A 22,095-nucleotide genomic window follows, 5' to 3' on the forward strand; every position below is an offset into this window, starting at 1 on the left:
CACTCCTCCGTTTTTGTGTATGTTTAAAAATTTTCCATACTAGAAAAGTTAAAAATTACATATTAAACAAGTTCTTAGACTTCATTTTAATTTCTAATTGCTAATTTAGATTTTCAACAGGAAAACTCTAATAAAAATTAAAGCTTATTTACATGAGTTGAAATAGTATATACAAAAGCAAACAGTAGGAACTGTCAGATTACAGGAAGAGGATGTGATACAAACAGACACCTTTGGTCATCTCTGGAGAGTTCAATAAAAGAGCAACTCAAGAGAGATGTGAGATTAACAACTTAAAGGAACTTTGATTTAAAATGAGGGCTCCTTGAATACTGTGATTTTTATTTACATTCTTCATGGATATATGCATTTTTAACATTTCCTGTATTTCAAGAATAGAAGAAATTTAAAAATAAAGAAATTTCTTGTATTTTCTTGGCAAAGAGTCTAAAATGTTCTTAACTATCATTTTCCAGGTAGTCAATAAACAAACAGCAACACTGTAAGCAAGCACCAAGATACTTCGTTCAACCGAGCACCCCAGAATCATAGCCAAGCACAAATAAAAGGCTGCATATGTCAAGATCAAAACAATTCAGGGATGAAGCAGACAACCAGAACTAAACAACTATAATTGCTTTCCTTGTTTCTATCTCCAGAAGCTATTCCTTGAAACAAATGGTTCAAGGAGAAAAATTAAATGACTGAAAGGTATTTGGCTTCCTTAGAGATGAACTGATCTCTGTCCTGATGCTAAGCATAGCTTTTCTTGTAGTTTCAAGGGGCGTGAACGGTGACCAAGCACACAGCCCAATCACTTTCACTGCTCTATTGTGTGTCTACTTCCCACACAGCCTGGCTTAGTTCTCTGATGTGCCCAAAAGATCAGCTCCGATAACAGTTTCGGCCAGTGCTTCTCCAGCTCTGGCAGGCCACCAGTCACTTGGGCACTCCAAGTCCCACCCCAGAGGTCCCGACTCCACAGAGCAGGTCTGGAGAGAGCCCAAGCCTTTCTCACAAGCTCCAAGTGCCGCCGCTGCTGCTACCACGGAGCGGGGAGCGCTGATTCAGAACACGCACTCGTGTCTATGCACGTGTTTCCAAAAGGGTACACTGAGTGTGCAGGAGATATTCGCGTACTTTGCTCAATACTTTAAGTTCTGAAAGTGTCACTATATTTTGTCATCAAGAAACCTTGTGCTGAAAGCTCTTTCATCTAGACTCCCTCAATGACTTTAATTGACCACTATTCCTCATTCAGTAAATGCCTTATTTTGGCAGCCAATATTTAAAGGTACTACACTTGTTAAATTAAGTTTTCAACTATCACAATTCTACTATGAACCACTAATACCTGTCACACACTAGGTACTCTGTTGGATGAATTAATTACTGACGCTTTTTCCTTATTATCCTTAATATTACGATAAAAAAGCAATGCTCCTACTCTGCATTCCAGCAGATCGCAGAAGAAAATACTGATTAAATAAAAATTACTGTCTTTCTGCAAAATGCAAACTAGCAAATAGAGACAAGAAATGCTTCTCTAGTCCTTGTCACTTCATCAGAGTTCTACACTGATACTGTCATCCCAAGCTGACAATGACGATATGAAGACAGGAGGAGAAAGCGTCTGCTTCCATTCCGATCACTCTGGTTTCTTCATTACTCTGTCTACACACCGTGTGCCCAAGAACACTGGAGATGTCCACGCAAACAGCCAGATGCCTCGAGGCTCTTTGAAAGTGCTATCCACTTTCACTGGTGTGAGTAACAGTTACTCCAAGTTGGTGAAAAAGTATTACGTTTTGACAAATTTAAGACTGTCAAGACCATGCTTCATTTAGAAGCTTGCTCCAACAGTTATCTAATCTGTGTGCTCACGGCTAAAATAACCCATTTTTCAGATACGAGACAACAAATCACGCAGCTTGGGAACTAGGGCATGGCTGCTGCGTGTCCTGGTCTGTCCCAGCCCAGCCACTGCTCAGCTGTACGACCTCACACAAGGTACTGCACCTCTCTGCACAGAAGGGTTCATGCTTCCTACTTGACAGGGATGCCATTAGGACTACGTGGACCACACCAGGGACACAAGGAGGAGAAGGAGGAGGATGACAGTCTTTGTCAGTAACAAGTATCTGTGTATTACAAAATGGAAGGAAAACATTCCCCGGGAGCCCCTCTACTCGGTGTAAGCTCCTGCTGCACTTTCTAAATGTAGGTTAGTGGGAAATAGACCAAAGTCTGGTCATGCTTTCCAACAGTACCCTGAAATGGAACTCTATCCACTGTTCACATTACGGAAGGAAAAACCCAGATTTACATCCGAAAATTGAAACACAGAACCACGCTGGCTAAATCCACCTTGGAGGCCCCCTACTACACCTTCCCTTCAAAATCTACTTCCAGTGCAAACCACCTCCTGGGAAGCCGGGAAAGGCTTATCCATTAGCTTATTCCCGGAACACAGTCAGGGGCCTGCCTACAGGAGGCACGTCTTTGCTTCCACTGACTTTAAGAACAAACACAATCCAGCTCTGTGGCGTTCGTGGGTGCAGCAGTGCTCTGCGCACACTGCAGACCTGATGCCCCGCAGCCCAGCACACACGGACAGTGGCTGCCCTTCTCAGGACCAGGGCTCTGCCAGCACTCGCCTCCTTGACACTCCTGTGTCTCTCTCAAGCAAGCAGAGGCGTCTGCAGTGAGGTGACTGCTCAGGCCCCTGGGCCAGCAGGGGAAGTGAGAGGATACAGCAGTGGCTGCACATGACAAGTCCTGAGGGCCTTACTCCCTGGAGGGCCATAGTGGGACAGGAAAAGAATGAGGCTCCAGTTCTGCTTTGCTATACTTGGTTTCCATAAACATTTCATTTGTAGAAAGGATTCTATGCTGAAAAGCTGAAACCCCACTGTTCTAGTCCAACACTGTGATTTCAGACATGAAACGAGTAAGCTGAGCAAGCAAGGCAGACAAAGGAACTCGCAGAGGCTGACAGCTGAGCCAATGGGCTTCCCATGCCAAGGCCAGCTCCCAGGCAGGGGCCACTCCACCAGCCTCCAGCCCTGCTTACCCCTCCAAAGGCAAGCAGTAACAGCCATCATTTGTGAAACGTGGAAACTTTTGTTTCAGTCTTTTTTCTCCACTCCACCCATCTTCATGTTTGCACTGAGATTAGAAAAAATAGGAAAACACGATTGATAACTTTTCCTTTCATTTCAACTTCTCCCTTTTGCTACAGAGCAACGTGTTTGAGGCTTCCAGTCTGTAAGTGGGACAAGCACGCCTCCTAGTAAAGCACCAGCTCAAGCTCCCTGCATCGTGCAACATACAGGACAAGAGATCCTTTCAGCTGGTACACAGATGAACTGCAAAAGTTCAACAGGTAAGTGGAAAAGAGGATGAGTCCACCAAGGCCATGATGCAATGAACAGCACCACTCAGGAAGAGGCACGTGACAGCTCCCTCAAACAGAACGCATCAGTAAGAGGCCCCGGAGCCCAAACCCATGAACGTCTGAAATCCTAAGTAAATGAACTTTTAATCAGATATCTGGAATACGTAAAAACGGATAAAATAGAACGTACATTACATTCTCAAAGACACTAATTTTAACCTAATTGGCAAAATCTACTTTGATGACTGTTCTGGTCTTGCAAAGCTAATGGGTAATTTGCTTTTACTTCCCACTATATTTAAGTTTTCATCATTACCTAATTTTTATGGCTCATATTTCTGCTTTTTATTGTTACTTTCTATTTGTGCCAAGAGATGGTTTATCATAGATGGCAATGACGTGGTAGTGAACGGACATACGTTAGGTATCAGCTATCTGGATGTGGCAGACTGATGGTGATGGGCAAAAGAACGAAATTCGAGAAACACTTTATCGAGGCACAGGGACACAAGAGCATACCCACGTTGCCTTCACATTTTAACTCTCTACACTGAACAGTCCAGATATCTACATCATGTGTCCACGCATCACTCACACGAGACGCCAACAGTCAGTGAGGGTGTTTTATCTGTGGATACCTTCCGCCACAGTCAAGAGGCCTCTCATGCTCTCCAGCCACTACAGTGCAGTGATCAGGGGCAGAGCCTTCCCATATGAGTAACTGGGAAACAACTGCTACAATGAGAGGCTATGGAGACGCTAGGGTCAAGGAGGGTCTCTTCCATACTTAACAATCTATGATTAAGACGCACAATCAGAACTAATTTGTTAGAGTGCTTTCCATGGTGCAATGGCAGTCACCAGTACTGGTGGGTACCTGTGAAATCTATCAAGAGAATACAGTACAAGTGGACATTACTATTTAAGAAAGTATCTCAATTTTCTTTTTGGATATAACCATGTCACACACCAAAAGATTTCAGGGAGAAAAAGGTGGCTTCTGTACTCTGGTACCTACAGACTTTAGGATTTATCACTTAAAATACATGGCTATTTAATTCTTTCGTCATGCATATGCTTTCTCTAAATTACAAGCTCTTCATTCACCTGAAAATGCTATACAGCAGTGAGTGTGCCCAGCAGTGTGCTAGCTAGGCCCTCAAGCACGAGCTATGGGCTCTGTCCACAAGGAGCTCCTTGTCCAGCAGTGGATCCAAGACCTGGAGAGGAACCTGCACCCCGAGCATGCAGCCCTTCCAAGGACAGAAGCAGGAAGGGTTCCCCATGCAGCTGCCACCCTCGCCACAACTGACACTTCCATCAGTCCAGCTCCCATACGGCTGGAGGGGGAATCATGGCCCAGAGGCTGCTCAAGGTGGAAGGACAGACCCAGGCACACTTAGGTCAGGCCGGGGAGAAGGGACTGGATGGGGACATGACCACATGCTTCTGCTCAGCATGCAGCAAGGTACGTGAGGCCAGCCACTGCAAGCCAAGGCCTCCTCCTTACAGGGCAGAGAGGGCCTCACACAGGTGACCTTACATCCCCTGCAACCAAAGGCACACCTGCCACCTAAAAGCAAGGCTCAGAACGGCTTACTTGTGGGACGTCCTTTTCTTCATCATGCTTGCAGACACACCAGCATGGCCTAAAAGAGAAGTGAGCATAAGTCAATGAAAAATGGATAAAAAATAGTCAAAACTCAGGAAAAATAAACTTCTGAAAAACTGCTATACAGAGCATGAAATGAAAATAAACTGTAAATAGCCAGCATGTAAAAAGTCATTTGTTCACTTAACTTTAAAAAGGAGACATGAGGGGTTCTGGAAAGTGACAGGGACACCAGTTCATCTCCCAAATCAGCCATAAAACACAAAACCAAGATCCTGTGCACAAAAACATCCCCAAAAAGAAAGTGACAACCCTAGGCATAAAGCAGTAAAGGTACAGCACTTGCCTTCCTGCCACAAACAACTAGAAACCAGGAAAGACGATACGAAACTCCCGGACGCAGACATCGGGGGACAGGCGGCACAGGCCTATGGGACGAGGGGGCCCCAGCGGAGCCCGCACCAACCCAGACCATGTTCCAAGAGCAATCTGTGAACCACGGAATGTGAAGGGGGAACCACGACCTGGTTTTGCCACGCTAAGACAGACTGGAGCTGGGGAGGGCGAGGCAGCTGGAAGTCGAGGAAGAAAGTGCTGGCAAGGAGGGAGATCTCCGAAGGAGCTCCAAACACCCGGGGGCTCTTCAGTCTGGCTAGACACTAACCTGGGAAGGCATGAAAGTTGTTCAAAGTCCATGGGGGACAGTCAGTAAAAACCACAAAGAGGTAACCCCTTAGCAGGAAGGTGGCAATGGCCCTAAGGATAAAAGCCGCTGTAAACCCATCCCAGCATCTGCTCACCAAAACAAACTCCAACACTCACTGAAGGACATCAACAAACCCCAGCACTCCACCACACGTTTCCAACGGCCCGTGCCCCCACAAAAATCACCAGACATGCAGACAACAGCAGACTGTAACCCCAGAACTAAGCAGGCTATAACCAAAATGATGTAAATAACAGGTAAAGATGTTGAAAGAACTATAATAAATATGCTCAAATATCTAAAGGAAGACAAAAACCCTTTAAATAGAAAAATGGGGGGGGAACCCAAATGAAACTAGTGAAAAATACATGATGCAAAATGAAAAAAATTGTTGGATGTGATTAAGAGCAGATTAGACCCCACAGATGAAAAGATCAGTGAACTTGAGACATGACAATGATGCAAACTATCCAAAATGACACACAGGGAAAAAACTGGAGAAAATGAACAGCCTCAGTGACCTGTGGGACATCAAGTGGCCTAACATCAATGACACTGGACTCCACAATAAAGAGGACAAAGGAGTGAAAGAAAAAAAACCTGAAAAAAAACTGGCAGCAAGTTTTCCAGATGCAGTAAGTATACAACCATGTAGCCAAAAAGCTCAGCGAAGCCAAGTAAGATAAAAACAAGAAAACCTCGCCAAGGCACAGCCTGACCAAATTTCTGAAAATCGCTGACCAAGAAAATATTTTTAAAACAACCAAAGAACAAAGACACATTAAATACAGGAAACAAAGAAAATACTGGCTCCAGATCTATCAGAAACAATGTACGCCAGAAGACAGGGGAACAAACCTTCCAGGCACAGCTAAAGCAGATAAACCAAGCAACCAACTATGGACTAGGACACTACATCCAGCAAAACACCTTCAAACTGACAACAGCAACGATGGCGTTAAATGTAAACAGTCTGTGCCACACAAGCGACCATATAAAAAAGGAAAAGACAATTATTAATAACATTTCAAAATGATAAAAGTCAATTAATCAAGAAGCCATAACAATCTTTTGTGTATATGAACTTAAATGCAGAATACTGAAATACATAAAGCAAAGACTGACAGAACTGACAACAAAAACTGACACACCCATACATTTTTTCCAAGTTCATGTGGGACATTAACTCAGATATATCACATGCTACTCATGAAACAAACCAACACACTTAAAACAACTTGAAATCATATGAAGTACATTCTCTGACCACATCAGAATTAAACTAGAAATAAATAAGGTTTGGAAACACTCCAGTATTTGAAAACTAATCAACTATCTTCTAAAAATCCATGCTTGAAATACAAAATCACAATAAAAATTCACCTATTTTGAAGAAATAAAAATGAAAACAATCTATCAAAATCTGTGGAATGCAGAAAAGCAGTACTTACGATATTGACCAAGATTCACACTAAGTAACAAGAACATAAAGGAAACAAAGGGCTTTGTTACCATAAACTCAGAACCGTGGTTTCCCTGGGCGGAGGAAGGGGCTTCCAGGTTATCTGCAAAGTTCTCTCTCTCTGGCCTTACATTAAGATGTGTACTGCTTAAACAAATTTCTGTACTAATGCTATGTTTGCAATTTTAAAAAGGTAACTGAAAAAGAAGGTATTTGGCCAATTGGTCTGCGTAAGACTGTACGTTCTGGTCCACAGATAAAGATGGCCAGACACGGCCCTGACTGCTAAAAGAGCCACTCGCCCACACTTTCACCCAGCATGTTTACCTGCACTGAGCCACGTGGCAGCTCAGGGACAAAAATGAGACACAGATGGGAAGGAGAGCAAATCTACCTGAAGCATCCCTGGAACATCTCTAGGCTTAGAGTAGACAAGGACAAGGAGACAAGAAATGCAAAAGCAGACATGAAGATACAGGATTTGTTCAAGCTCTACTGGAACTGCATCAGGCATCAGGATCCCCTCCCTCCCCAGGCTGAAAACACGCGGAAAGGGCAGCCAACTTTAGCATTCAGTTCGTCCCCTGCCTAACAGCAACATCCCTGTCCCTGCATCCAAGCAATATGTGGACAGCAGTGCACGGAGGGGAACCACGACCTGGTTTTGCTACGCTGAGTCAGACAGGAGCTGGGCAGGGTGAGGCGCTGGAAGTGACAGAAGAGAGTGCTGGCAACAACGGAGCTCTCTGAGGAGCTTTTCGGGCCCCACACAAAGCTGACTTTCCCATTTAGAAGAACACCATGGCAGACACAATCTTGTATTGATCACTCAAGAAAAGGTAAGCCATTCTAATTAATCCTTGATCCTTAAGCATGAATGAAAACACCTCAGTGGTATGACCGAGAAAGACAAAAACAAGCAGTACAGCTGTTCATGAAATCACCCAAGAAGGACAGAGATGAGATAACAGAAGCGGCCCCTCCAGAAAAGGGAAACACTAGAGTAACAAAATGGGAACAAGAGGCTACGGAAAGAGAACACAAGAGCTCTTGAAAATTAAAGAAAAATGAATACAGAGAACTTCCTATTTCTGGTCCAGCACGTTAAGAGCCTGGAAGTCATCGCTCCATCCTAATGACAAGTAAAAGGTTGAACAAGCTGAAAAACCAACAACTTTTCTTAGATTGGTCAGAAGTTAAGCTCACAAGGTCCGCTGCCCCAAAGCTGGACAAAGAGACATGTGGATGGAGACAGAGAATCCCACTTCACCAGAGCAGAAACCTCCACAGGAACCAGCGCTGGGGTACGAAGACCTCAACAGTAACTGACCAACTACTGGAGGCTCAGTATAGACAAGGCTAAGACAGAAAAACTCCAGTGGACCCGGTCATTCTCAGGGGGGTCATCCTCATCTTTATGAGTTTTACCTCCATGAGCTCTACCCAGATTCTCAGACTGAAGATCAAAGAAAGATCACCTCCTACTGCTGGAAGTAGGGGAAAGTATGCATTTTGAAATACATCGAAAGCTCTCTGTTCTTAGCAAGCCCTGCCCTGGAGGGAAACTTTTATCAGAGTCTAACCTGCGGGGGTTTGTATCAGGGCGTAAATGGCCCTGGTGAAGGGGAACACCCAACGCCAACTCTCTCTGGCCACCCTCTCATGTAACAGAAATTTCAAACCCTGGCCATCCTCTCATGTAACAGAAATTTCAAACCCTGGCCGTCCTGCACCACATAAGAGGGGAGGACACTCAGAAGGACTTTGGAGGTCACAGCCCAGTGGCATAGATTCACTGTAGACTGAGATCTAATCCCAGCAACAGGGGATGCATCACCAATCCCACACCTCACCCACATATCACTAAAGGCTTCTTTACTGGACTTCCTTTTACCCGGTACATGCCTGGCTTTCATCAAAAACTTACAAAGCCTATTAAAAAGCAAAAATCACAGTTTTAATGAGACACAGCAAGCATGAGAACCAGACTCATTTATGGCAGGGAAGTCAGAATTATCAGACCAAAAATTTAAAATGACTGTGAATAATATGCTAAGGACTCTAATAAAAAAAAGCAGACAACATGCAAGGACAGATGAATAATGTAAGCAGAGAGACGGAAATAAGAAAAGAAAATCAAAAAAACATGGTAGAGATCAAAAATACCGTAACAGAAATGAAGAACGTCTGTGATGGACTCACTGGAAGATGGGACATGGCTGAGGAAAGAACCCCTGAGCCTGAGGATAAGTCAACAGAAACTTCCAAAACTGAAGAGCAAAGAGAACAAAGAGAGATGAGGAAAAACAAACAGAATATCTGAAAACTGGGGGACGATGCCGTTGTAACCTGAGCATAGTGGGAAGACCAAAAAGACGAGAAAGAACAGAAGCAATGACGGCTGACATCTCCCCAAAGGAACAGCAGACACCAAAGCACAGATCCAGGAAGCTCAGAGATCAACAGGGAGAACAAATGCAAAAAGAAGTACACACAGGCTTACCATATTCAAACCACACAAAACCAGGGTAGAGGGAAGATCCTGAAAGAAGCCCAAGGGGAAAACGCCTAACTACAGAGAAGCAGGATAAGAGTGACACCCAGCTACTCCTCAAAAACCACATGAGCAAAAAGAGCGCAGAGTAAAACATTTAAAGTGTTGACAGAAATAAAAAATAAAGCTACAACTTTGTATTCTGCAGAACTACCCTTCAAAAGAAAAGGACAAACAGTCTTGCTCCAACAAAAACGGAAGGAATTTGTTCCCTGGAGATCTGTCCTACAAGAAATGTTAAAAGAAATTCTTCAGAGAGAAGGACAAAGATACAGTTCAGAAACTCAGATCAACAGAAATAAAAAACATTAGAGCTGGAAGAAGTGATGGTAAAATCAAAAATTTCATTTTTCATATTCTTAATTGAACTGACTTTTATTTAAAATAACATTAGCAACAATGTACTAGATGATTATAGCTTATATGTAAGTGAAAGACAGCAAAGGTACAAAGGCCTGGAGGAAGGAGTCAGAATACTCAGTTCTCTAAGGGACACTCTACAGTGGAGCTCTAGTACTACTTGAAAGTACGCTTGGATTACTTGTAAATGTATCTCGCAAACTCCAGGAGTAAAAACGTAAAACAGAAGTATAATTGACACAAGAAGAGAGAGAAAGAGGAATCATGTAAATGTTCAATTAAAACCATAAAAGGCAGGAAAAGAGTGGAAAACAAAAATAGGAAGGAAGAACACTGGCAATGAATAGAAAATAGTAATAAATACAGCTGATATTAATCCGATAACCACCCCCAACGTCAACGGTCAAAATGGATCAGTCAAAAGAGACTGTCAGAGTGGATAGGAACACAAGCCCACGCTGTATGTTGTCCGCAAGAAACCCACTTTAAATACAAAGACGCATTTAGATTAAAAGTAAAGGAGTTCTCCTCAATACGGTGCTTGAGCAGACGTTGAACTCGCCTCCTCCCACGAACACAACCAGGTTACAACAATTTTAGGAAGAATTACCCTGGACTGAAAACCGAAAACTGGATAAAAAGAACCCCCACAATAAGGGACAGTCCTGATGAAAGCAGAAGAGGCAGTAAAACAGCCACCTTTGGGAGCAGCAGAGCTTCTCAGCTGGCCAGGTGGGAGCCAACCTAAGGTACGAGCCCTCCCTGGAGGAGTGAGGTCTGGAGCGGGGGCAATACTGCTATAACCATCCTTCGGACTCAGCCCAACTAAGAGGGGGTCTTACTGCCTGGCTTTGCTGGCTAATAACTGCAGCGAGGACACCCCAGAAAAGCTATCAGCCGAAAGCCGAAAAGATCTGGGTCTTAAAGGGCCCACGCACAAACTCACTCATTGCAGCAACCTAAAATCACCAGAGAGAAGAGTGACTGTCCTTTGGTGAAACGAGACTCACCTGGTGGGCTCTGGGGGCATCTTGGTGAGAGGAGGATCCTCTCCGGAGACTGAGTCATTGATGGGGGCCGTTGTTCTGAGCTGGTCCAGGCGTGCTGATATGGGCACAGGTGGGGGCCATTGAGGTGCGCCCCTTGGGCTGTTAGCCCAGCAGTCTGCCAGCCCAGCGGTCTGCCACACCCACTAGAGCACAGATTTAATCCAGGTCAGCCAGGGCAGGCAACCCGCCCTAGGGACTGGCCCCACCTAACAGCAAGCCCTCAGGCTACTTTTCAGCCTGCACTGACTGAATGCCTTGATCCTCTACAGGCAGGCAAAGGTGTGTGCCTCTGTGGGGCAGTGCTTGTGTGAGGACCAGGTGAACTGTGGGGAGCATTGGGGCAGAGGTGGGGGCCTCTGCAGTGCAGCGGTGGGGTACGCTCCAGGGGGTTGAGAAGTGTGCATGGACCAGGACTGTGCTGACAGTGTATGAGGTCCAGAGGGGGGTGAGGCTTATCAGCGGCAGAAGACTTGTGTTTCACAAACAGCCATAAAAAAGATCAGCCCCACCTTCCAAAGCCTGAAACAACTGAGGGCCTCCATGCCAAGGGAGAGCCCTACTCAGGTGCACTCCTAAGAGAACTGACATCAGCCTTGTTGGCCTCAGGCCTATCACAACTGTACGCCCATGAGCCTAGCAAACAGCTACACTGGGTACCAACCCAATTAAGAGGACAATTACAATAAGAGTGTGCTAATAGACTTTGTAGCCAACAGTGCTGAGGCCCATCCAAACCGGATTTACAAACAGCTGGCCAGGGAAGGAAAGATCAGACTCCCCGGGTACCTGCTGTGGGAGCAACCCTGCCACAGCAAAAGTACATAATTAGCCCACAAAGGGGTCACTCCTGGTTCTTATGGTCTGGTGACGAGAGGGAAGCACACTGCTGGGCCTCATAAGGCATCTCATACATAAGGCCACTTCTCCAAGATCAGGAGACATAGCCAACTCACCCAGTACAAAGAAAATAGCACAGAGAAAGAGGTATAATGAGGAGGCAAAGCAATACTTTCCAAGCAAGGGAACACTACAAAACACCAGAAAAAGAACTAAGTGAAACAGAATCTAGCGACCTCCTTGACAAAGAATTCAAACAAAACATAATGAGGATGCTCACAGATATGCAGAGAAGAATGCATGAACACAGTGAGCACATGAGCAAAGAACTGGAAGATATAAAAAAGAACCAATCGGAAATGAAGAATACAATACTCAAAATGAGAAATTCACTAGAGGGTCTCAATAGCAGAGCAGGGGAAGCAGAAGAACGGATCAGCGAGCTAGACCAAAGATTAGAGGAAATCACCCAAGCAGAACAGAAAAGAGAAAAAAGAACTAGACAGAATGAGAACAGTGTAAGGTAACTCTGGGACAATATCAAGCATGCTAACATTCGGATTATAGGGGTCCCAGAAGGAGGAGAGAGAGACAAAGGGGCAGAAAATTTATGTGTCGAAATAATAGAGGAAAATTTTCCTCACCTGAGGAAGGAAACAGACATCCAAGTTCAGGAAGCACAGAGAGCTTCAAACATGAAAAGCCCAAAGAGGCCCACACCGAGACATATTATAATCAAAATGTCTAAAATTAAAGACAAAGAGAGAATCCTAAAAGCAGCAAGAGAAAGGCCACAAGTGACATATAAAGGGAAGCCCATCAGGCTGTCAGCAGACTTCTCAGCCGAGACCCCTACGGCACAACATATTTGAAGTGCTAAAAGGAAAAAACCTACAACCAAGAATACGCTATCCATCAAGGCTGTCATTCAGAATGGAAGGAGAGATAAAGAGCTTCCCAGACAAGCAAAAATTAAAGGAGTTTATCACCAAGAAACCAGTTCTACAAAAAATGCTTAAGGGACTTATATAAGTGGGAAAGCAATGACCACAAAGAGAGATAAAAGAAAAAAATTATCAAAAAAACCCAAAACAACAAGAAAAAATAGGCAATAAAATCACTTGTAAGGTAAAAGTATAGTAAAGGCTGCAGATCAACTACCTGTGAAGGTAATATGAAGGTTAAAAGACAAATGTACTAAAATTACCTATTTCAATGATAAGAGGGTAATGGATAGACACACACTAAACAAAAGACTATATACGATGTGACAAGCATATAACGTGGGAGGAGAGGAGTGAAAAAGTAGAGCTTTTAGAAAGAGGTCAATAGACTGTTATATGCATAGTATATCAAATAGGATCCTCATGGTAACCACAAACCAGAAACCTATAACAAGCAATAAAAAAAGTAACACCAAAGAAATCAAACCTATTACTAAAGATAACCATCAAACCACAAGGGAAGAGAGCAAGAGAAAAAGAAAGGAACTGAGAAGAACTACTAAAACACCCCCAAAAAAGAAAAAGTGACAAAATGGCAATAAATACATATTTATCAATAGCTACTTTAAATGTCAATGCACTAAATGCTACAATCAAATGCTATAGGGTGGCCAACTGGATAAAAAAACAAGATCCATGTATATGCTGCATACAAGAGACAGACTTCAGACCTACAGACACTCACAAACTGAAAGTGAAAGGATGGAAAAAGATATTCCATGCAAATGGCAAAGAAAAGAAAGCAGGGGTAGCAATACTTATATCAGACAAAATAGACTTTAAAACAAAAACTGTACATTACGATAAAGGGAACAATCCAACAAGAAAATATAACACTTGTAAATATCTACGCACCCAGCATAGGAGCACCTAAATATATAAAGCAATTATTAACAGACATAAAAGGAGAAATAGACAGTAACACAATAATAGTAGGGGACTTTAACACTCCACTTACACCAATGGACATATCATCCAAACAGAAGATCAATAAGGAAACACTCGCCTTAAAGGACACATTTGACCAGATGGACTTAGTAGATATATACAGAACATTCCATCCAAAAACCACAGAATACACATTCTTTTCAAATGCCCATGGAACATTCTCCAGGATTGATCACATATTAGGCCACAAAACAAGTCTAAATAAATTTAAGAAGATCAGAATAACACCATCCATCTTTTCTGAGCACAAAGGTATGAAACTGGAAATCAACTACAGAAAAAAAACCAGAAAAGCCACAAAAATGTGGAGATTGAACAAAATGCTACTGAACAATGATTGGGTCAATAAAGAAATCAGAGAAGAAAAAAAAAATTCCTGGAGACAAACGAAAATGAAAACACGACATGCCAAAATCTGTGGGATACAGCAAAAGCAGTTCTACGAGGGAAGTTTATAGCAATTCAGGCCTACCTCAACAAAGAAGAAAAATCCCAAATAGACAATCTAAAAGTGCACCTAAAGGTACTGGAAAAAGAACAACAAACAAAGCCCAAAATCAGCAGAAGGAAGGAAATAATAAAAATCAGAGCAGAAACACACGAAATAGAGACTAAAAAAAATAGCAAAAATTAATGAAAACAAGAGCTGATTCTTCAAAAAGATAAACAAAATTGACAAACCCTTAGCTAGACTCACCAAGAAAAAAAGAGAGGGCTGAAATAAATAAAATCAGAAATCAAAGAGGAGAGATTACAACGGACACCTCAGAAATACAAAAGATAATAAGAGAATACTATGAAAAGCTATACGCCAACAAATTGGATAATCTGGAGGAAATGGATAAATTCTTAGAAACATACAACGTTCCAAAACTGGACCAAGAAGATGTAGAAAATTTGAATAGACGGATCACCAGTAAGGAGATCGAAACAGCAATTAAAAACCTCCCAAAAAATAAAAGTCCAGGACCAGATGGCTTCCTTGGTGAATTCTACCAAACATTCAAAGAAGACCTAATACCTATTCTCCTCAAACTCTTCCAAAACATTGAAGAGGAGGGGAGGCTTCCTACCTCCTTCTACAAAGCAAACATTATCCTAATAACAAAACCAGACAAGGACAACACAAAAAAAGGAAATTACAGGCCAATATCACTGATGAACATCGATGCAAAAATCCTCAACAAAATACTAGCAAATCGAATACAACAATACATTAAAAAGATCATACATCATGATCAAGTGGGTTTCATTCCGGGGACGCAGGGATGGTTCAACATCCGCAAATCTATCAAAGTGATACACCACATTAACAAAATGAAGAATAAAAATCACATGATCATCTCAATAGATGCAGAGAAAGCATTTGACAAGATACAGCATCCATTTATGATAAAAACTCTAAATAAAATGGGTATAGAAGGAAAATACCTCAACATAATAAAGGCCATATATGACAAACCCACAGCAAATATCATTCTCAATGGAGAAAAACTGAAAGCTATGCCTCTAAGAACAGCAACCAGAAAAGGATGCCCACTGTCACCACTCTTATTTAACATAGTACTGCAAGTCCTAGCCAGAACAATCAGGCACGAAAAAGAAATAAAAAGGATCCACATGGGAAAAGAAGAAGTCAAACTATCACTCTTTGCAGATGACATGATTTTATATCTAGAAAACCCTAAAGAGTGCACTAAAAAACTTTTAGAAATAATAAAGGAATACAGTCAAGTTGCGGGATACAAAATCAATGTACAAAAATCGGTTGAGTTTCTACACACTAACAACGAAGTAGCAGAAAGAGAAATTAAGAATACAATCCCATTTACAATTGCAACAAAAAGAATAAAATACCTAGGAATATACTTAACAAAAGAGGTGAAAGGCCTGTACACTGAAAAGGATAAGACACTGTTGAAAGAAATCAAAGAGGACACAAAGAAATGGAAAGATATTCCGTGCTCTTGGACTGGAAGAATTAACATTGTTAAAATGTCCATACTTCCTAAAGCAATCTATAGACTCAACGCAATCCCTATCAAAGTTCCAACAACATTTTTTACAGAAATAGAACAAAGAATCCTTAAATTTATATGGAACAACAAAAGACCCCAAATAGCCAAAGGATTCCTGAGAAAAAAGAACAAAGCCGGAGGTATCACACTCCCCGATTTCAAATTATACTACAAAGCCATAGTAACCAAAACAGCATGGTACTGGCACAAAAACAGACACACAGATCAATGGAACAAAACTGAGAGCCCAGAAGTAAACCCACAAGTTTGTGGACAGCTAATATTCGACAAGGGAGCCAAGAGCATACGATGGAGAAAGGATCGTCAATAAATGGTGTTGGGAAAACTAGACAGCCACAGGCAAAAGAATGAAAGTAGACCATTCCCTTACACCATGCAGAAAAACCAACCCAAAATGGATTAAAGGCTTGAATGTAAGACCCGAAACCATGAGACTTCTAGAAGAAAACACAGGCAGTACGCTCTATGACATTGGTCTGAGCAGCATATTTTCAAGTCCCATGTCTGACCGGGCAAGGGAAACAAAAGAAAAAATGAACAAATGGGACTACATCAAACTAAAAAGTTCCTGCACAGCAAAGGAAACCATCAACAAAACGAAAAGACAACCTAACAATTGGGAGAAGATATTTGCAAACCACACATCAGATAAGGGGTTATATCCAAAATATGCAAAGAACTCATACAGCTCAACAACAACAAAAAACAACAATCCAATTAGAAAATGGGCAAAAGATCTGAACAGAGATTTCTCCAAAGAAGAAATACAGATGGCCAACAGGCATATGAAAAGATGCTCAACATCATTAGCTATCAGGGAAATGCAAATCAGAACTACAATGAGGTATCACCTCACTCCAGTCAGAAGGGCTATAATTAACAAGACAGGAAACAGCAAATGTTGGAGAGGGTGTGCAGAGAAGGGAACCCTCATTCACTGCTGGTGGCAGTGCAAACTGGTGCAGCCACTATGGAAAGCAGTTTGGAGTATCCTCAGAAAATTAAGGATAGATCTACCATATGATCCAGCTATTCCACTGCTGGGTATTTATCCAAAGAACTTGAAAACACCAAGGCATAAAGATACTTGTACCTCTATGTTCATTGCGGCATTATACACAATAGCCAAGACTTGGAAGCAACCTAGGTGCCCATCAAGGGACGAATGGATAAAGAAGATGTGGTATTTATACACGATGGGCTACTACTCAGCCATAAGAAATGGTGAAATCCAGCCATTTGTGACAACATGGATGGTCCTTGAGGGTATGCTGAGTGAAATAAGTCAGAGGGAGAAAGTCAAATACCATATGATCTCATAAGGAGAAGATAAAAACGACAAAAGCAAAAAAACACATAGCATTGGAGATTGGACTGGTGGTTACCATTGGGGAAGGGGGGAGGGGGGAGGGCAAAAGGGGTGATTAGGGGCACATGTGAGGGGATGCACTATAATTAGTGTTCGGGTGGTGAACATGATGTAATGTATACAGAATTTGAAATATGATATACATCCGAAAAAAATAAAAATTTAAAAAAAAAAAAAAAGTAAAGTGATGGAGGGGGCCAGCCCCACGGCCGAGTGGTTAAGTTCGCATGCTCTGCTTTGGTGGCCCAGGGTTTCACCAGTTCAAATCCTGGGCACGGACATGGCACTGCTCATCAAGCCATGCTGAGGCGGCATCCCACATGCCACAACTAGAAGGACCCACAACTAAAAGTACACAACTATGTACTGGGGAGCTTTGGGGAGAAAAAGGAGAAATAAAATCTTTACAAAAAAAAGGCAAGTGATGGACAGCCAGCCTTGAGGGCCTAGTGGTTAAAGTGTGGTGCTCTCACCACTTTGGCAGCCTGAATTCGTTTCCTGCACATGGAATCACACTCTTCGTCTGTCAGTTACCATGCTGTGGTGGCAGCTCATATAGAAGCCCTAGAAGGGGCTACAATTAGGATCCACAACTATGTACTGGGGGGCTTTGGGGAGAAAAGAAAAAAGAAAAGAAGTAAAGTGATGAAGAGAGAGATCTACGCTAACACTGATCAACATAAAGTAAGAGTGGCAATGTTAGTTTCAGAGAGACATTTCACACCAGGGAAATCATCAGGGATAAGGAGAGGCACCATGTTATGATGAAGGGGTAAACTGTCCAAGAAGACATAATAATCCTTGATATATATGCACTTAACAGCAGAGCATCAGACTAAGGCGAAAACTGATACGACTGCAAGGAGAAACAGATGAATCCACCACCACAGTTGGAGACTTCAATGTCCCTCTACCAGAAATGGATAGATCCAGCAGACAGAAAATCACTAAAGACGGAGTTGAACCCAACACCTCTATCAATCAACCGGATATAATGGACATCTACAGACTACTTCATACAATGACAGCAGAATAAACCTTCTTCTCAAGCTCCCATGGAGCATTCACCACGACAGACCACATTCTCAACCATAAAACACACCTCAACAAATTTGAAAGAATACGTATGATAAAATATATGCTCTCAGACCACAGTGAAATTAAACTAGATCCAATAATAAAAAGGTAGCTGGAAAAGCTCAAAATACTTGGAGATTAAACACACTTCTAAATACATGGTTCAAAGAAGACATTTCAACACCAATTAAAGAACATTTTAAACTAAATGAAAATACAACTTACCAAAATTTGTGGGACATAGAGAAAGCAGTACTTAAAGGGAAATTTATAGAATGAATGCATAAATTAGAAAAGAAGAAAGATCTAAAATTTAAAAATCCAATCTTCCATTTTAGGAAACTAGAAAAAGAAAAGCAAATTTCTGTAAAATAAGCAGAGGAAAAGACAGTATGAAAAATAAAATAAATCAAAAAAATTTAGAACTGGAAATCAATAGAGAAAAATCAACAGAATAAAAACCTAGTTCTTTGAAAAGATCAAAACTGACAAATCTCTAGCCAGGATAACTAAGAATAAAGAGAGAGGACACAAATCAATAATACAAGAAATGAAAGGGATCACTACAGATCCCATATACAAGAGCTATGTGAGGTAAACTACAAAACTCTAATGAAAGAAATCAAAAAAGAATTATAAAAATAGAGAGATATTCCATATCCGTGTATAGGAAAACTGAATATTGTCAAGATGTCTGTTCTTCTCAACTTGATCTATAGATTCAATGTAATCCCAATCAAAATTCTAGCAAGCTATTTTGTAGATATCAACAAACTGATCCTAAAGATTATATGGAGAGGTAAAAGACACAGACTGGCCAAGGCAATACTGAAGGAAAAAAACAGCCAGAGGACTGACACTACCAGACTCCAAGACCTACTATAAAGCGACAGGAATCAAGACAGTGTGGTAGTGGTGAAAGAGGAGACAAATAGATCACTGGAACAAAACAGAGAGCCCAGAAACAGATCCCCATATACTCAACTAATATTTGACAAAAGAGCAAAAGCAACACAATGGAGAAAAAATAGTCTTTTCAAGAAATCATGCTGGAACAACTGTACATCACGTGCAACTAAAAAACAATTTAGACACAGACCTTCCATCCCTCACATAAATTAACTCAAAATGGATCACAGACCTAAATGTAAAATGCAAAACTATAAAACTCCGACAACATAGAAAACCTAGATGATGTTGGGCATAGGGACTATTCTTTACAAGACCAAAGGCATAATCCATGGAAGACATAATTAATAAACTGGAAACATTAAAATTAAAAACTTCTGCTCTGCGAAAGACACTGTCAGGAGAATGAGACAGCAAGCCACAGACTAGGAGAAAACATTTGCAAACAACACAGCTGATAAAGGACTGTTATCCAAAATATACAAAGAACTCTTAAAATTCAGCCAATAAGAAAACCTGATTAAAGAATCTCATTAAAAATGGCCCAAATGGTGCTCTAGCTCAGCAGGTTGGCCAGAGCACCTCACAGATAGAAAGGAGCAGCGAGAGCAAAGGAGTGGTGGATCGTGGCAGGCTCAGAATACACAGTGCCTGATGCCCACCCAGTGGCAGCAGGTGGGAGCTGCAACCAGATACTATCACTGTGCAGAGGCATGCTGTCAAGCAGTATGAAAAAACACATTGAATCTCCAGACCAGAAGGAAAATGACAGGCACCCAGAACGTGCTTGACAAGAATCCTGAAGGCACAGAAATTCACAATCTAAATGACAGAGAATCCACAATACCTATCATAAAAAAACCACTCAACGAGTTACATGACACTACAGACAGTTAGTTCAATGAAAGCAGGAACTTCTTCACAAAAGAGATTGAAACTATAAAGAAGAACCAATCAGAAATGTTGGAGATGAAAAACACAATGGAAGAGAGAGAGAAAAACCTAAACTCCCTGAATAACAGAGCAGATATTATGGAGGAACGAATGAGCAGTTTGGAGGACAGAAATATAGAAATGCTTCAGATGGAGAAAGACAGAAAACTCAGACTAAGAAGAAATGAAGAAATTCTCCAAGAAACATCTGATTCAATTAGGAAACACATAGAAGGATTATAGGTATTCCAGAGAAAGTGGAGAATGGAGTAGAAAGCTTGTTAAAAGAACTAACAGCCAAAAAGTTCCCAAGCCTGAGGAAAGAGCTGGAAATACAAGTGACAGAAGCCAACAGATCTTCCAACTATATCAGTGTAAAAAGACCTTCTCCAAGGCATATAGTAGTGAAGGTGGCAACACTCAATGACAAAGAAAGAGTATTATGTGCAGCAAGGCAGAAGAAAACCTACAAAGGAACCCCTCTCAGGCTTGGAGTGGATTTCTCAGCAGAAGCCTTATAGGCTACGAGAGTGGAATGATCTATTCAAAATTCTGAAAGACAAAAATTTTCAGCCAAGAATACTCTATCCAGCAAAAATATCCTTCAGATACGACAGAGAAATAAAAACTTTCCCAGCTAAACAAAAGCTGAGGGAGTTCACCACCACAAAACCTACTACAAGAAACGTTCAAGAAGGTCCTAATACCTGGGAAGGTGGGGTTTAAAAAGCCTTGAGCAAGGAGATAAGTAGGTAGACAAAATCAGAAAATTGCAGCTTTCGATCAGAACAGATGAGCAAACAATTCTAATATTAAAGATAGAGGGAAGGAAAAAACCAAAAATAAATATAATCTCATCATTTTAACCACAAACTCACAACACAAGATAGAATAAGTTGTGACATAGTACTTAGAAGGGGAAACAGAAGAGGATGAAATTGGTTTAGACTAAGGAAGTAAGAGGCTTTCAGAAAACGAACTATCTCACCTAACAGATTTTTTTATACAAACCTCATGGTAACCACTAAACGAATAACCAGAATAGAGACACAAACAATAAATAAAGAGAAAACTAAGAAAATAATCATAGAAAACTATCTGATTGAATTGGTAGTCCAAAATACATGGGACAAGAAACAAAGGAAATGCAGAACTGGAAGACAAGAAATAAAATGGCAGCATTGAGCCCTCATATATCAACAATCACTCTAAATGTAAATGGACTGAACTCTCCAATCAAAAGACACATAGCAGGGGCCGGCACCGTGGCCGAGTGGTTAAGTTTGCGTGCTCCGCTGCAGGTGGCCAGGTGTTTCGTTGGTTCGGATCCTGGGCGTGAACATGGCGGCACTCGTCGGGCCATGCTGGGGCAGCATCCCACGTGCCACAACCAGAGAGGGACCCACAACTAAGAATGTACAACTATGTACCAGGGGGCTTTGGGGAGAAAAAGGAAAAAATAAAATCTTTAAAAAAAAAAAAAGACACATAGCAGTGGGATGGATTAAAAAGACAAGACCCAACAATATGCTGCCTCCAGGAAACATATCACCTATAAAGACAAACAGAGGCTCAGAGTGAAGGGATGGAAGAAGGTACTCCAAGCTAATGGCAAACAAAAGAAAACAGGTGTTGCCAGGCTTACATCAAACAAAACAGACTTCAAGATGAAACAGATAATGAGAGACAGAGGAGCAGTGTATAATGATAAAAGGAACACTCCACCAAGAAGACGTAACACTTACAAATATATATGCACCCAACACAGGAGCACCAAAGTACATAAAGCAACTATTAACAAACCTAAAAGGAGATATTAACAACAACACAGTAATAGTA

General features: G+C 41.7%; 1 protein-coding gene across 2 annotated transcripts in view; it reads right to left on the reverse strand.

Moving 5' to 3' along the window:
• The window catches only part of LOC124240903 (spindlin-1), a 71,402-nt gene that overhangs the window by 19,743 nt on the left and 29,564 nt on the right, over window positions 1–22,095 (reverse strand). For both annotated transcript variants that reach the window (XM_046664144.1, XM_046664143.1), the window contains exon 3: window positions 4,998–5,046. In XM_046664144.1, the coding sequence (XP_046520100.1) occupies window positions 4,998–5,046 (49 nt within the window). The remainder of the gene's footprint in view (window positions 1–4,997; window positions 5,047–22,095) is intronic.

This window comes from Equus quagga, chromosome 6 (assembly GCF_021613505.1).
Source record: "Equus quagga isolate Etosha38 chromosome 6, UCLA_HA_Equagga_1.0, whole genome shotgun sequence".
Classification (NCBI taxonomy): Eukaryota; Metazoa; Chordata; class Mammalia; order Perissodactyla; family Equidae; genus Equus; species Equus quagga.